The sequence below is a fragment of the Tupaia chinensis genome, unplaced genomic scaffold, assembly GCF_000334495.1.
Source record: "Tupaia chinensis unplaced genomic scaffold, TupChi_1.0 Scaffold000532_1, whole genome shotgun sequence".
NCBI lineage: Eukaryota > Metazoa > Chordata > Mammalia > Scandentia > Tupaiidae > Tupaia > Tupaia belangeri.
This window is the reverse complement of record NW_006160045.1, coordinates 1,878,603-1,893,901: the sequence shown is the minus strand read 5'-3', so window position 1 is coordinate 1,893,901 and position 15,299 is coordinate 1,878,603. Positions and strand designations below refer to the sequence as shown.

General features: G+C 38.8%; 1 protein-coding gene across 1 annotated transcript in view; it reads left to right on the top strand.

The window, feature by feature from the left end:
• PLD5 (phospholipase D family member 5) overlaps positions 1 to 15,299 on the top strand; it is a 157,483-nt gene that overhangs the window by 45,215 nt on the left and 96,969 nt on the right. The window contains exon 2 of the mRNA XM_006157204.3: positions 7,181 to 7,308. Within this exon, the coding sequence (XP_006157266.1) occupies positions 7,198 to 7,308 (111 nt within the window). The 5' untranslated portion in view covers positions 7,181 to 7,197. The remainder of the gene's footprint in view (positions 1 to 7,180; positions 7,309 to 15,299) is intronic.

The following is a 15,299-nucleotide window of genomic DNA, read 5'->3' as shown; positions in this document are numbered from 1 at the left end:
TGTATGACCTCAACAGGAAGGGGAAAGAGAGAAAGTCAAAACCATGTGCTCTGGCTACTAACCTCCAGGACTTTTTATTTACTTATTTAAGTCTATCTGCTTTGTATTATTTTTTAACGCATTAACTAATAATTATGATTTCTGGTTTAGAATCAGTGTATATCATTGTGGTCTATCCTATGGTTTTCCAAGGCATGCATATGGTATATTGTACACTTATTTACCTTCTTTACCTTCAACATTATGTTATGTTGTGCATGTGTGTTATAGTTCTACTAGTTTTCTTTAAAGGTGTATTAAATTGACTTTTTTAAAAAAATTATTGTTCTAGGATACATGTACTCTTGTGTAAAAATTTTCTCACTAGCCTTCCCACTACCCCATACCCCTCCCCAAGCAGCTTCTGGTATCTACCTTCCACTGGTTCTATGCTTCCAAGTCCTTCAGTTTTCATTATAGAGTGCAGGTGTTTGGTAAACTTTAAACTGAGACATGTGTATTTGTCTTCCAGAGTCTGGCTTATTTTGCTTAGTATGGTATCTTCTAGTCATGTCTACTTGGTGTCACATAACAGGATTTTGGTCTTCTTTGTGTCTGAGTAGAACTCCATTGTGTATGTGTACCATATTTTCAGTCATTGGTTGTTCATCATGCACTTAGGTTGATTCCATGACCTAGCTATTGTGAATAATGTAGCAATAAACATGAAGGTACAAATGTATCTTTCACTGGGTGATTTGGGGTATATACCCAAGAGTGGGACTGCTGGTCATACCGTAAGTTCATTTTTTAGACTTTTGAAGAATGCTATACTATTTTCCACAGTGGCTGTACTAATTTACATTCCTACTGGCAATGTACAAGGCTTTCCTTTTCTCTGTAACCTCTCCTATTTGTTAGATCATAGCCATAGTAACTGGAGTTAGGTGATATCTCATTGTGGTTTTTTGTTTTTAAGTTTGCCACTGTGTGCATGCACTCACTGAAAAGAAACAGAAAGAGTGGGAACGTAAGAAAGCACATCCCATAGAGCGTGTTCATGCCATAGTCCCTTCTTCATTTCTCCCTCGCTTTTCTTTGTTTTTTTTGTTTGTTTGTTTTTGTTTTTGGCACTCACACACAGGCACTCTGTGTTTCTCAAGCTTCCAGGTCCGGAACTTGGACTGCACTGTCAGCCATTGGAATCCAGCTACCTTAACCACCAGGCCACAGGCTGGGCCTAATTTTGGTTTTCATTTGCAGTTCTCCTATGATGAAAGAATGTTGAACATCTTTTCTTTTTTTTTTTTCTTTTAGCCATTTGTCCTTTTCTTTTGTTTTTCTTTTTTAAATTTATTTTTTTATAGCTTGCCAGAGTGTGTGTGAACTCACCAGAGTGAGATGGAAAGACATGAAATATTGGGTCCTAAGAGACTGCCTTCTTTCATTGATTTGGGGGCTGGCAGGTGGCGTGGAGGTTAAGGTGCTGGACTCCCACATGGCTGGCCACAGTTCGAGTTCCAGACCTGGTGGCTTGCTTTCTCACTTTCCCCTTCTCTCTTTCTGTCTCTTTGGTCAAATTTTTTTAAAAATAATAAATAATAATAAACACAATTAAATAAATAAATATATATATTTTTAAAGAGGTGAAATGAGAACCCACCCCCCATGGGAAGTGGTCATGCCACAATCTCTTCTTCTCCATTTCTCCCTCTTTTTGGAATTTTTGGCATGCACACACACACCTGGCACAGTTTTCAAGCTTCTGAATTTGGAACTCAGACTGCATTGTTGGTCATATGGGATTCAACTGCCTTAACCAAACCACTGACTGGTCCTCTTTTTAGCCATTGATGTGTCTTCCTTTGAGAGTTGTTTGTTCAGGTTGCTTGACCTTTTGTGATTGAGTTATTTGAGTTCCTTATATATTCTTGTTGTTAAACCTTTGTCCAAAGGTTTGTCCAATAGTTTGCAAATATTTTCTCCCATCATAGGGTTTTCTCTTTATTTATTGTTCCCTTGGCTATTCAGAAGCTTTTTTGCTTTATGTAAACCACTTACCTAGTTTGGGAGTTACTGACCTTGTTTTAGTGATCTTATTTAAGAAATATTTATTTATTCCAATATATTAAAGTGTGTCTCCAGTGTTTTCCTCCAGTAATTTTATGGTCTGAGGCTTAGGTTTAAGTCTTTAACCCATCTTGAATTAATTCTTATTAGTGGTGAGAGATGAGGGTCTAGTTTAATTTTTCTGCAGGTAGATATCTAGTTTTCTCAGCACCATTTATTGAAAAGATTTTCTTTTCACTTCTGGGTTGTCTTGTGCTCTTTATCAAAAATCAATTGGCCGTTTATTTGGGGATTTGCTTCTAGATTCTCCATTCTGTTACATTGGTTGGTCAATGTATCTGTGTGCTATCATTTTTTAATAAAATTGGTAAGTCACAGTAGGTAATGTTTTTGCCTGTTTGTTTTCATCATAGATCTTTTTATTTTAAGCACAATTGAGGAAATAGTATTTAAATAAATTTTGTTTTTAAGCATATAATAAACATTTTTAAAAGTTATTATTATTATTTTTATTCATATAGACAGTTTGAAAGAGAGAGAAAAGAACTGTCAATAGGGTCTTGTCACAACATAATTCTCTTTGCTTAGCACTCCTGCTTATCAGAATCTTAGGCATGCACACTCAGCATGTTTCAAATCAACTGGGCTAGGGATTCAAACATGGGGTTGGCCATATGGCTTCCAAAACTTTACTTCAGTACACTACTTACTGTACCACCAGGCTGGGCCTATTGTTAGTTTTTAAGTCCAGTGTTTCCTGAAATTAATTATTACTACTATAGATAGCTTAACTGTTGGACTATGAAGTTTTAATCAAACCATGATATTTCTCTAAAAGTAAAATATCCGAATTATAAGAAAGATGTATAGGAGTGAAGAAACAACTCTGAGAAACTACTATCATGAATCTAAACATGTGGACTAAAAACAAAATAGCAAGGGCAGAAAAATTCCACAACATATTTCTGACAATATTTGAATAAGTATATTAAAATTTAAAATGTAGCAAGCTCTTAAGGTTTACCTTTTCTACAGCTGGAACATGTAATTGATTATCTTAAAAGTTTTCTTGTTCTCACTTAATCAGCTGAAGCAGAAATGTGTCCTGGCACCTGACTTTTACCCTTTAATTTCACTTTAGCCTTCAAGTCAATGAATTCTAAAATGTTGCTAATTAAATTGATTAAACTGTAGTGGTTAATAAAAATTAAAGTACCAAAGAGCAAGCTAACTATGACCTTTTTTACCATTCATACCGATTAATATATTCAGAAGAAGAACTTGATTGATAGATTTCTGCTGCAAACCTTGGTGTCGGGAAATATCTGAAAGCCTTCCCAGAAATCTACAATTATAAATACTGATGTATTTCTCTTTGATACATGCATTAGGCTCAGTAATAACTTGTTCTAAAGCTAGGAATAAACTCATTTTTATTATGCTATTGAGGATACATACATATGTGATAAAATATATTTTAGAAAAGGACAGTGGGAGATATTGAATTCAGGAGAGTGGTTGCATGCTGGAAGGTGGTAGGGCCATGAGATCAGGCATAAACAACAGACATCTTCAGTGCTGGCTTTCTCACCCTTAGGACAGCTGACATTTGGGGCTGGATAATTCTTTGTTATTAGGGCGAGGGTATCCTGTACATTGTAGAAAGTTTAACAGTATCCCAGGACTCTACCCACTCAATGCTAAGAGCAGTCCCCAAACAGTGTGAGAACCAAAAATACCTTCAGACATTGCCGCGTATCCCCTGGGTGTGGGGCAGGGGTCGTGGTAAAAGACTGAAATGCTCCCAACTAAAAAGCATTATTTTAATAATATTGTAAGGTTTAGTTTTAAGTAAGGTGGAAAGTACCCAAGTGTCCATTTTATCCTTGTGCTTAATAATTTATTCATGTTACACATATTCTTTAAATATGTAAATTTTATATCATAAAACCTGTTAAAGCACCTGATAGTTGCTGTTCACAGGTAGCTTTGTGGAAATGAACTTGGAGATAGAACATGTTCAGTATTTATCATGAAAATCCATGGGAAATATAGAACTTCATATTTACTTTTTAACCAGAAAATAATGGCATATTTCTTTTTGTGTCATTATAATGGATATTTAAACAGGATGTTTGTTTTAAAATCTTCAAAATTGGGACCAGCATATGACGTAATGGCTACATTGCTGGACTCCCATGTAGTTGACCGTGGCTCGAGTCCCGGACCTGGTGGCTTAAACTCATGCCAGCGCATGTGCATGTGTACCCAAGATCCCAAGAGGAGAATGGAGGAGAAGGGATTGCAGCGTGGCCATCCCCCCTGGGGGATGATTTCTTGTTTCCTGTCTTTCTGTCTTTCTCTGTCTTTCTGATGAGTGCACGCGCCCTATAGCAAAAACCTCTCAAAAAAAAAAAAAAAAAAAAAAGAAAAAAAAACCTTCAAAATTGGGCCAGCTAGTGGCACAGTGGTTAAGTCAGCTAGGTTTCATATGACTGACCACACAGTTTGTGCCCTGGACCTGATAGTTTGAAAAACAAGACGGGCATGTATGTGTACATACCCAAAATTCTAAAGAGTTAGAAATGGAGGAGAAAGAATTGTAGCATGACTGTTCACAATGTGGGGCGTTTTCTCACTTTCCTTCTCTCTCACTTTGTCTCTCTCTAGTGAGTGTGCACACTCTTGCAATTTTTTTTTTAAATCATCAAAATTTGAATCATTTAAGCATGCAACAGATGCAACTAACTCTGCTAAAAGTTGCATGAATTTTTAGGCTGGAACTGAATTTTTTAGTTAAATATTAAAATCTATACATATATGTGTGTGTATAATATACATATATATATATTTTACAAAACTTCTAAAATTATGCACAAAATAAAGTACATTATCTAGTTAATAACATAAAAATAAGTCAGTGAAGAAACAAAGTCCTTCTGCAAACCAGCTTAAATAACAAGTAATTTGAAGAAACTCAAGGTAAAACATAGAGTTAGTTAGAGGAATGGCACAGACACAGACTGCCTTGCTGTCTCACTCCGTTTCTCTGTCTTACGAGGATATTGTTTTTTAGCTCTTCTCTCTCTCTCATTAAACTATTTAGACATTATATTTTCACTGTCACTTCCTCATACACATTAAAAACCCCAGCAGTATGAAGAGATTCATTGAAGGACAAGTCCATATAGACATTCTTAAGTGAAATATGTATGCTTGCAATACATCAAGAGACATGTTGTGGAGACTGAGATTGGAGCACCACTGCTGTAAGACATGAACCCCCAAAGTTGACAGCCACCACCAAAAGAGGTAAGAGAAGACTCACCCCCAGGTTTCAGAATAAGCATGGCCTTGCCAACACCTTGATTTCAAACTTCTAACTCCAGAACTGACAGAATATGTTCCTGCTGTCCTAGCCACCCTGTTTTGGCACTTAGTCATGGGAGCTGTAGAAAACTATTGGGTTGTCAGAAAAGTTGTGATGCATTTTTGCACAGAAAAACAGAAAAATATGTCATGTCTTTTCTGACAACCTAGTAACACAATCTCCAGGACAAATGCTGCTGCTAGTCCACTGGGGGTCTTAGGCTGCTGTGCCTAAGCTCATGCCCACCTCATGCCCATTCTCATCTCTCCTAATTGCCATGGTAACTACCCACTATGCACATTCAGATTTGGCTGCATCCACAGTGCCTCCTCTGGAGTCTGTGCCTCTACCTTGGATGCTACTATGCCAGAATGCTGGAAGTTGAGGAATATGTGTTGTTATCACGTATGGAATGAAGAAACTCCTCTGTCCTCAGAGAAGATCTGCATGGGTGCTCCCTTCTCAGATCCTCTTTTATTTCCATAGCCTCTCTTTTATTCCTTCTGCTACAGGGAGTCCAGATGCATAGTTTACGTATTGCTAAAACTGAGAGGTTAACTTCATAGTGCACATAATTCTCCCTCCTTTCTAATATCCTAGAATGTGTCATTGTGCATACACTGTTATGTATTCCTCCAGGAATGAAGATTTTGACAATAAGTGTGCCAATGGAATATTTTTCTGTTCATTAATATTAAGTATCTGAAGACAGGACAGCTTAGTTCATTAGATGTATGCACTTGGTCATTCTTTAAAAAAGAGTGGACCTTTCACAGAAATTTATTTAAATGACCTTGCATTAAGTATACTAATGCTTTTCTTGAGAGGTTATAAATGCACCTGAGGCAGCAAAATATAAAGGGTTGATGGTGGATTCTAACACATTAAGCCTTAAAAATTGGTGAAATTTAGCTCTTCATGTACATTTTTGTTGTTTTTTTTTTTCATTTTTGGTTTTAACAATTGTCTTGAGTGACCTAGATAACCATTCAAGTTTGTGTTTAAAGAAAGACCAAGAAAAGACCAGGTCAAAATTAAATAGCGAAAGGCAAAAAAATGAAGAAATCAAGACAAGTGAACGGCTAACAGAGTAAAATAATGTATGGAGACAAAATTTCTTGTTAAGGAGAGCTGTGATACTGAACAATACTGATTTCAGAATTATACGAAAGCTATTCCAAAACAGGCCCAGTCATGGTGGTGCAGATGGTAGGATGCCACTCTGCAATGTGGGAGCCATGGAAAGGCTCTAGGTCCAGATCTTGGGTCGACCCGAACATGCCAGCTGTGCCCATGAGCCTGGATAACTGGAAGGCTGACGGAGGAGATTATGGCATGGAGAGACCCTGTAAAGATTATCCCCAGTAAATAAAAACATAAATAAATGACTAAAAACCTTAAAAAACTATTACAAAATTTTTAAAGTGTGATGCCCCTTTCTCACCAGCTGTATGGTAAGTGATGGAGCCAGGATTTTAATGTAGGTCTGACTTGAGTAAGCCAATGGTCTTGTCATTAGGTACAGAGGCTCCTCCTCAGAGTCATAGGAAAAGTCTTATGTTTTCCTTTAAAAACATGTTTTTGTATTTATTATTTTGGGGACGAAGTAGCATCTTGGAGTCTTTTGTATACCGACTGGTGTAAATACTCGGCTGTCACTTGCGATAAACAGCAAACCATGGGTGTTGCTGCTGGTAGATGACTGATGGCCAGTGCAGGGCCTGGGAGCAGAGGCTGACTGGGATTTCCTTGAACTCCTAGGAGCCGAGGTGACCTACATGAACATGACCGCCTACAACAAGGGCCGGCTGCAGTCCTCCTTCTGGATTGTGGACAAACAGCACGTTTATATCGGCAGTGCCAGTTTGGACTGGCGATCCCTGGGACAGGTAATCTTTCCACATTATATAAACTCAAAGTTTCATCAGCATCCAAGCTATCACCTTCATAACGTGTTCAGCCGCATCTTCTGTGGTTGAGAGAACTAAAACTTACAGGGTTTATTATTTTTAATTATGCAGTTTTAAGAGATTTTCCTTCATTTAATGTGAAATGATAAACTTTTCCTTGTCTGGATCATCTTACAATATAGAAAAATACTGCCATAACTTCGATACTTTTGTAATCCAGTTGCTACCCCCAGATTCTATAGAGTAGATTGGTGTATAATTGTTATTACCTAGACCTCAATTTTCGGGATGATTATCTGAAAGGCAGAGGAACCTACATAAATTCAGTATAGTATAGTATGTTTTAGGATAGTGATTATTAAAGTTTACTCCTTTGGCAAATCTTAAGATGAAGATGCTATCATCTTTCTCTTTGCAACCTTGACTTCAAATATCTTAAACATACATTCAGGCAGTCTTCTGCTTTTCATATATTTATTTGTGCCAGTAGTGATACATAGAGGATTATAAAATCTCCATCTTCCCATTGGTCAACCAGTGGCAGAAAGTTATTGATCACTGTGTACTTGGGCAGACAGGCCAATGAGCATGCAGGCTACCAAGACCACCCACTCTTCATTTAGGCTGAGCTCTTTTCAAAATTAAGATCAGTGGATTCACCATTTGAGTTACGTGCACTTCAGTTTCTCTCTTATGAAAAAGGAAGATTTCTGACTGAAACTCTGTGAAAAAAGGCAACACCAAGCTGGATAAATCCAAGAGAGGGTAACATTGTATTTGTACTGTTAGCTTCACACATTAACCGTTTGACTTCCAATTTCCATTGTCCTGTTTTCCTTCAAGCTCCCATCTGCTTCTTTTATAGTGAGGCAGGTAAAGTGCTCAGAGGTAGAAGAAATAGACAGTGGGAAAACTACTAAAAACTGAATTATTTTCTTCTCTACTGAGGGGTAGAGAGAAAAAGTAAAACTTACTCAAGGTGGGTTTTCCAATTTTACATTTAATTTTAATTTTACATTTACATGTAAGGGATAGAGTAATCCAGTCCTGAGCTTTGTGGTCTATAATAGACAGCATTTTTCTCCAACACAGAAAATGCTATTGTTTTGGGATGGAGATACTATCAAAAATTGAGAAAACATTGTTTATATTTGCCCAGAAAATTAGGAAGTACTAGAAACAGGTTAAGAAATGATTCTAAACAAAATACTAATAACGGTAGCAACATCTAATGTATATTGGGTTGTCAGAGATGTCATGGAGCATTTTTTCCTATGTAAAAATGTGTCATGACTTTTCTGACAACTCAGTAGTAAATGCCAGGTGCTATTCTAAGCCATTTAAATGAATGATTCACTTTAAATCTCACATGATTCTATGTGGTAAATACCATTATTGTCTCATCCCACAGGTAAGTGGACTTGAGTCCCGAATTGAGTTTTGATATTGAATTTTAATGTGAAAAGTATTAGTTTTGACTTAATATGTTTCTTTTGTCTGATGGCCCTTCAAACACATGTATAAAAATATTGATTATAACACCTTTGGCATACTTCAGAAATAAGAAGTAAGGCAATCATTGTATAAAGCCTCATTAGAGTGTTTAGGAGAAACTAGCCTAACTATGAAAATCTCCATTTATTTTTTGCTTTTTTTGTACCTAGTAAAAGTCAATCAATGAACAACTTCTGCCCAGAAATTATCAGATAGCTCTCCTATAATGAGTACATAAAACTGGTTCTATTACAGTATTGATTGTGTATAAAATCTGCTACTAAGTTGTTTTTTAACTCGAGTATAATTTGCTTCTTTTTCTTTTCTTTTTTGGACTTTCCTACCATAAAGCTGTATTAAATTTAACTTGGTTATTAACTGATATTAATAGATAAATATGGTAAAATCAAGTAAGGATAGCTGCAAATTATGTCTTATTATTAAAATGAAGAATCAAATCCTTCTTATGATCTTTTCTTGCATACACATTCTCAAAGAGTAGCATGACTGCTTTCATACTGTAGAGAAGACCAGAGTTGCCCAGGAGTTGGAAGAAGTGGGAAAGCACCAGGATCTAATTCTCTGTTTCACAACCAGTAAAGCTCCTTTTCTAAGGATCCGTCAGCTCCTTGTGATTCATTTAATGTCATTCTCAGTGGAAACTGAGAATTGAAACCTCTCTAGCGTGAAACCTCTTCATACCATTGCATGAAGTCAAGCCCTACAGATCTGGGTGGAAGAAATGACATTGTGATCTAGTCATGTTGCTTGTTTGTTGTCAGCTGTTATTTTTATCTGTCTATTTATCTATTTATTTAATTGTTATCTTTTAAACCACACATAGAGAGGGAGGATAAACAGATTTTTTAGATTTGTTTCTTTCAGCTCAAATATACCAACATAGTTGTACTTTTGGTACCTGCATGGATTAACATGTTTCTTCAGTGTGAAATAAGTTGAATTCAGGGATCAAAAAACTTATTTTATTATCTCCCATAAATTCGTGAATAGGAAAACCAAGAAAAAGTGCTGAACCCTCCAAACATCCTCTTAATGAGAAGTCAGGTAGAGTCATACCAGCAAATGCATGCAAACTGTCTTTGAAGGAGAACTTTCGGAGTTGTTTGGAGAAAAGACAAGAGGCTTGAATAAAATGTGCATGTTGGGAACCAGCAGTTAGCGTAATGGCTATGTCACTGGACTCCCACGTAGTCGACCGCGGTTCGCGTCCCGGACCCGGTGGCTTAAAACTCACGCCGGGCGCGTGTGCGTGTGTGCCCAAGATCCCGAGAGGAGAATGGAGGAGAAGGGATTGCGGCGTGACCATCCCCCCTGGGGGGTGATTTCTCGCTTTCTGTCTCTATGTCTCTCTCTGTCTGTCTGGCGAGCGCACGCACCCTACAGTGAAAATCTCTCCAAAAAAAAAAAAAGTGCATGTTGATGAAAAATATTCAAGCCATATGAGACTTGCATTTGGACTTCTTTTGTGGAAATCTGCATCGTTCTATCGGTTGTATATTTTTTTTTTTTGAGAGGTTTTCGCTATAGGGCGCGTGCGCTCGCTAGACAGACAGAGAGAGACATAGAGACAGAAAGCAAGAAATCACCACCCAGGGGGGATGGTCACGCCGCAATCCCTTCTCCTCCATTCTCCTCTCGGGATCTTGGGCACGCACGCACACGCGCCCGGCGTGAGATTTAAGCCACCGGGTCCGAGACGCGAACCGCGGTCGACTACGTGGGAGTCCAGCGACATAGCCATTACGCTAACTGCTGGTTCCCTCGGTTGTATATTTAAGAGAAAGTTAGGCTCCCAGTGAGTCAGGAAGATGGGTGAGGCAGGTACAAGTAATCTTTTCCAAAAGACTACTATTTATGTGTCAGGCACTGTGCTAATAGCTTTATTTATATGATATATATGTATTTATTTCTCATAGCAACCTGAGGATAGAATTATCTCTACCTTCCAAATACAGATAATATTGGAAAAAATAGAAACAAAACAAATCCCCCCGCTACTCTTCTCTCCTGTAAAATAATAAAACACTCTCATCTGTGCAGGGATTAAGCATTTGGAGGTGATTCTCATTTTCTTTGGATTGACAGTTAAGTTGGTAGAGTCTGCTTCTTTCATTTCTTTAGTAATATGGGACTCACATATAGGGCAACCCAAAGTTGCCATTTTTTCCTTTGTCTGCTAAACCAAAGTCTTAAAAACTAAAATAAATCTTTATCATCTTAGCATTTTTCCTATTTTCCTTTTGGAATAGACTATATTCTTTTATGGGGCTGAAGAGAAGACAAGCTGGAGAGTAGACAGAGTTTAAAATTCTTATTTATGAACATTTGATACCCTATTAGTTTCCCTTCATGTATATTGTCAACTGCTACCCTGCTCAAGATTTCTCCTTCACTGACACCCACCCCTTTTCTCCTCCTCTCCATACCTGTGCGGATAGTGTCTCCTACCTGATCTACACCATTCCCGAGTGCTCAGTGTCTGGGACCATGTTATTGCAAACTAGTGTGCCTTTCAATGGCTTCACTAGGTGGGATTTTTCTTGGTCTACCTCAGCGTGATATAAAATGTTGCTCAGCAAGACTCATGCATGAGAACAGATTTTAAGTTGAGCCAAGTTGTGTGTAAGACTAACAATTACATTAAGAATTATAATATGTTGGGGGACCAGCAGTTAGCATAATGGCTGTGTCACTGGACTCCCATGTAGTCACCCGCGATTTGAGTCCCAGACCTGGTGGCTTAAAACTCAAACCAGGCATGTATGCATGCATGCCCAAGATCCTGAGAAGAGAATGGAGGAGAAGGGATTGTGGCATGGCCATCCCCCGGGGGGGGGGGGTCTGGCGAGCCCCCGGGGGGGGGGGGTCGGGGTGATTTCTTGTTCTCTGTCTCTCTGTCTGTCTGGTGAGCGCACACACTATATAGCAAAAACCTCTCAAAAAAAAAAAAAAGAATTATAATATGTTGGGACCTACAGATGGCATAATGGTCATGTTGCTAGACTCCCATGTAGTCGACCACAGTTCAAGTCCCAGACCCAGAGACTTAAAACTCTCGCTAGATGCATGTGTGTGTGTCCAAAATCCTGAGAGGAGAATGGAAGGAGGAGAAGGGATTGCAGTTTGACCATCCCTGCCAGGTAGGTGGGAGGTGGCAGTAATTTCTCTCTTTCTGTCTCTAGCAAAAATCTCTCTCTAAAGATACAAAAGGAAAAAAAAGGAATTTTAGTACATTTTCCAAATGTCATTTTCAACCTATATTGTCAATTTTATGTTTTTTGAAGTTTTCCACTGAAAATAAATTTATTACTATCAATTATTGCCTCAAATCTGTGGCAAGTAGGAGAAATAATGAAACTAGTAATAAATAATAACAGCGTCAATCATTGAGGGCTTTCTCCGTGCTAGGCGCATTCTTCTACACATACCAAGAGTATGCAATCATTCAGTTTTCACAGTAACTCATTTTTGTAAATACTACTATGACCGCTTAATTTTCCAAAGAAAAATGCTGAGACACAATTATTTACCCAAGTAAGGTCACCTTTCAATAAGTGATAAAGCTAGAATTCAAACCTATACCATCCGGCTTCAAACCTTTCACTCTTATTTCACTATTACTAGTTTTTAAAAGTAAGTTGCATTTAGGAACCAGCAGTTAGTGTAATGGCTATGTTGCTGGACTCGCACGTAGTCGACCATGGTTCAAGTCTCGGACCCAGTGGCTTAAACTCACGCCACGTACATGTATGTACATGTGTGCTCAAGATCCCAAAAGGAGAATGGAGGAGAAGGGATTGCGGCGTGGCCATCCCCCCTGGGGAGTGATTTCTCTCTTTCTGTCTCTCTGTCTCTCTCTCTGTCTTTCTGGCGAGCGCACACGCCCTATAGCAAAAACCTCTCCAAAAAAAGAAAAAAAAAAGTAAATTACCTTTGAGGCCTGCCTGGCTCAGGGCTCAGTGTTAATGGTCTGTTAAAGTGACACTGGATCCATATGAAAAATCATGGGCTTAGTTTCCCTGCTGATCTGCACATACTGGATACATGTGCCCATGATCCTGGCTGGCTGGGAAGGCAGGTGAGAGTGTCATGGTAGGAGACCTTCTCAAGAGTGCTTCTCTCTCTCTCTCTCTCTCTCCCTTACTCTCATGAAAGACATAAATTAAAACATAATTACATTTGGGAAAAAATGTTCTTTTATAACCTTGATGTGATGCTAAATTATATGGAGACATCCTGTCTCTCACTTCCTTCCTTTCCTTCCTTCCTTCTTTTCTCCTTTGTCCAAGGACCTGTGTGCTTGCTAGACAGGGAAAGGAAGAAAGCATCCCCACTGGAATATGGTCATGCTGCAATCCCCTTTCCATCCTGTTGGGATTCTGGACATGCATGTACATGCACCCAGCACTTTTTCCAAGGTTTTGAACTGCTCGATTGGCCATATGGGAACCAGCTCCTTTAACCACGATGCCTCAAGGCTGGTCTTCACCCTTTCCTTTAAAAAAAAAAATTTACACAATTCATCAAGAAACCACTCATTTTCATCTTCCAGTTGCAAACCTGTGATGACCTGGTAGCCATAGAATGACACCAACTCTTGCTTAACACTGGAGTTCTGCAAACTCAATCTCTGTGTTGAATTTTTAAAAAGAGAAAGTAATATGTGTTTGCTTCTATATTCTGTCCTCTGATTGAGCAGGTGCTCCCCTCAATTCTTGGCATAGGAAGTCCTATGGGAAGAAAGAGAACACCACCACAGGCTTCCCACACAGGGGACTGGATTTGTAAATCTCTGGAGCTCCTAAAAATGCCATGGAGGAAAGGAAAAATACAGCACTAACAAAGCAAACAAAAGACTAAGCAGTGTGTGAAATAATAAGAAAAGGGCACAGCAGTCTGTAAGCTGCAGGGCTCTGAAGGCGTGATGCTGAAATTGGAGAAGTTGGGAAGGAAAGCAGGAGAATCATGTTTTCAAAAAAAGTTACGTCTATAATTTTTTGAACAAACCTTCTTAAATGAACTGTTAGCCTGGAGTTGGAGGGATTCAATAGGTTCATTCGTCACAATAATATGGCAGCTTGGGTGAAAGATTTTTTAAATAGCATGTTTTAAAACAATCCGGGCAAACTGGAATAGGCCTATTTACTCTGTTCAGTGTATTTTGGTCTTAGTCTACCTTTATTATGAGAATGACTAAAAGGTATGTAAGAAAGCAGGACAGTTCTTGGAGCACACAAGGGCGGTGAGATGCTGGTGATCACATGTAGCAACTAGGGAGGAAGTCAGCAGCTCAGCAACCTGGCCGGGCTGTCATCCGTGATTGGGGAAGTAGAACACACCTACCAGCCCAAGGTCTGCTTGGTATCTGCACTCACCAGTGCATATAATCTTAGAAGACAACATTACGCCAGAGAATAACCAGGGAGGTGTTTCCAAGGGATGTTTCATGATATGTGATTTCAGTGAGCTATAGTCATTACTTGAAAAAAGGATTCTATATTGCCTACAACTGAGAATCTATGAGTTTAATTTAAATGGGTTCCTTCACGGTAGCATTCCTTGAACACGCTAATGTGCTTAGTGACTCTAGGAAGGTACAGTATGCTTCATTCATTGGTCCTAGTGTTCAGGAGATACTTTTCATGGTTAATTTTGTGGATCTGGTGTTCCATGAGGCCCACTTATTTCCAAATGCTGGTCTATGCTGAGCACTCCCTGTTCACAGATATGCGTGTTAAGGCCTTGGGAAGGGAAGGTGCTTGCTCGGTCAGTCCCATGGCCTTTCTTCTCTTTATGTCAACATCAGAGTCTCAGGTTTCAGAACTCTCAGATTAATGCTCTTTTCACCACAACACATTTGCCATATGGAAAAAGATGTCATTCCAAAGCTGGTAATTGTAAGGTTCCGTCTCCTTAGCAACAAAATAACTGGACAATTGGCAAGCACATTTACTAGAATCAAGAACTGCCCTAGTCCTAGGAGAAGGTTTGCAAAAATGACACAGCCTGCAGAAAGTTTACAATCCAGTGTGAAAAACAAAATCTTCAATCACCTTTTAAAGTCAACATGACCATGCAACTGGACCAGTGACATTATTTGGGGGACTCAAGGCAAAATGAAGAGGTGGGTCCTCTTGTTAAAAAATTGCCAGACTGGCTCTATAGCCTGGTAGGTAGAGCAGTTAATTCTTAACTCCACAAGACCAGCCCCATGGTTTAAGTCCCAGACCCCACAGCCTGAGGAACACACCAGAGAATCATTTTCCTTGCATGTGTGCCCAAAATCCTGAATAGAAACACAAATAGAGGGGAAGCATGACCATATCTCATTAGGGAGTGTGCTTTCGTCTCTCCTTCTCTGATGTCTCTTTCTGTTGAGTACACATGCCCTCCAGCAAAAAAAAAAAAAAAAAAGGAAAAAAATTTACAGTAGCAACAGCAGGGAAAAAAGCCTC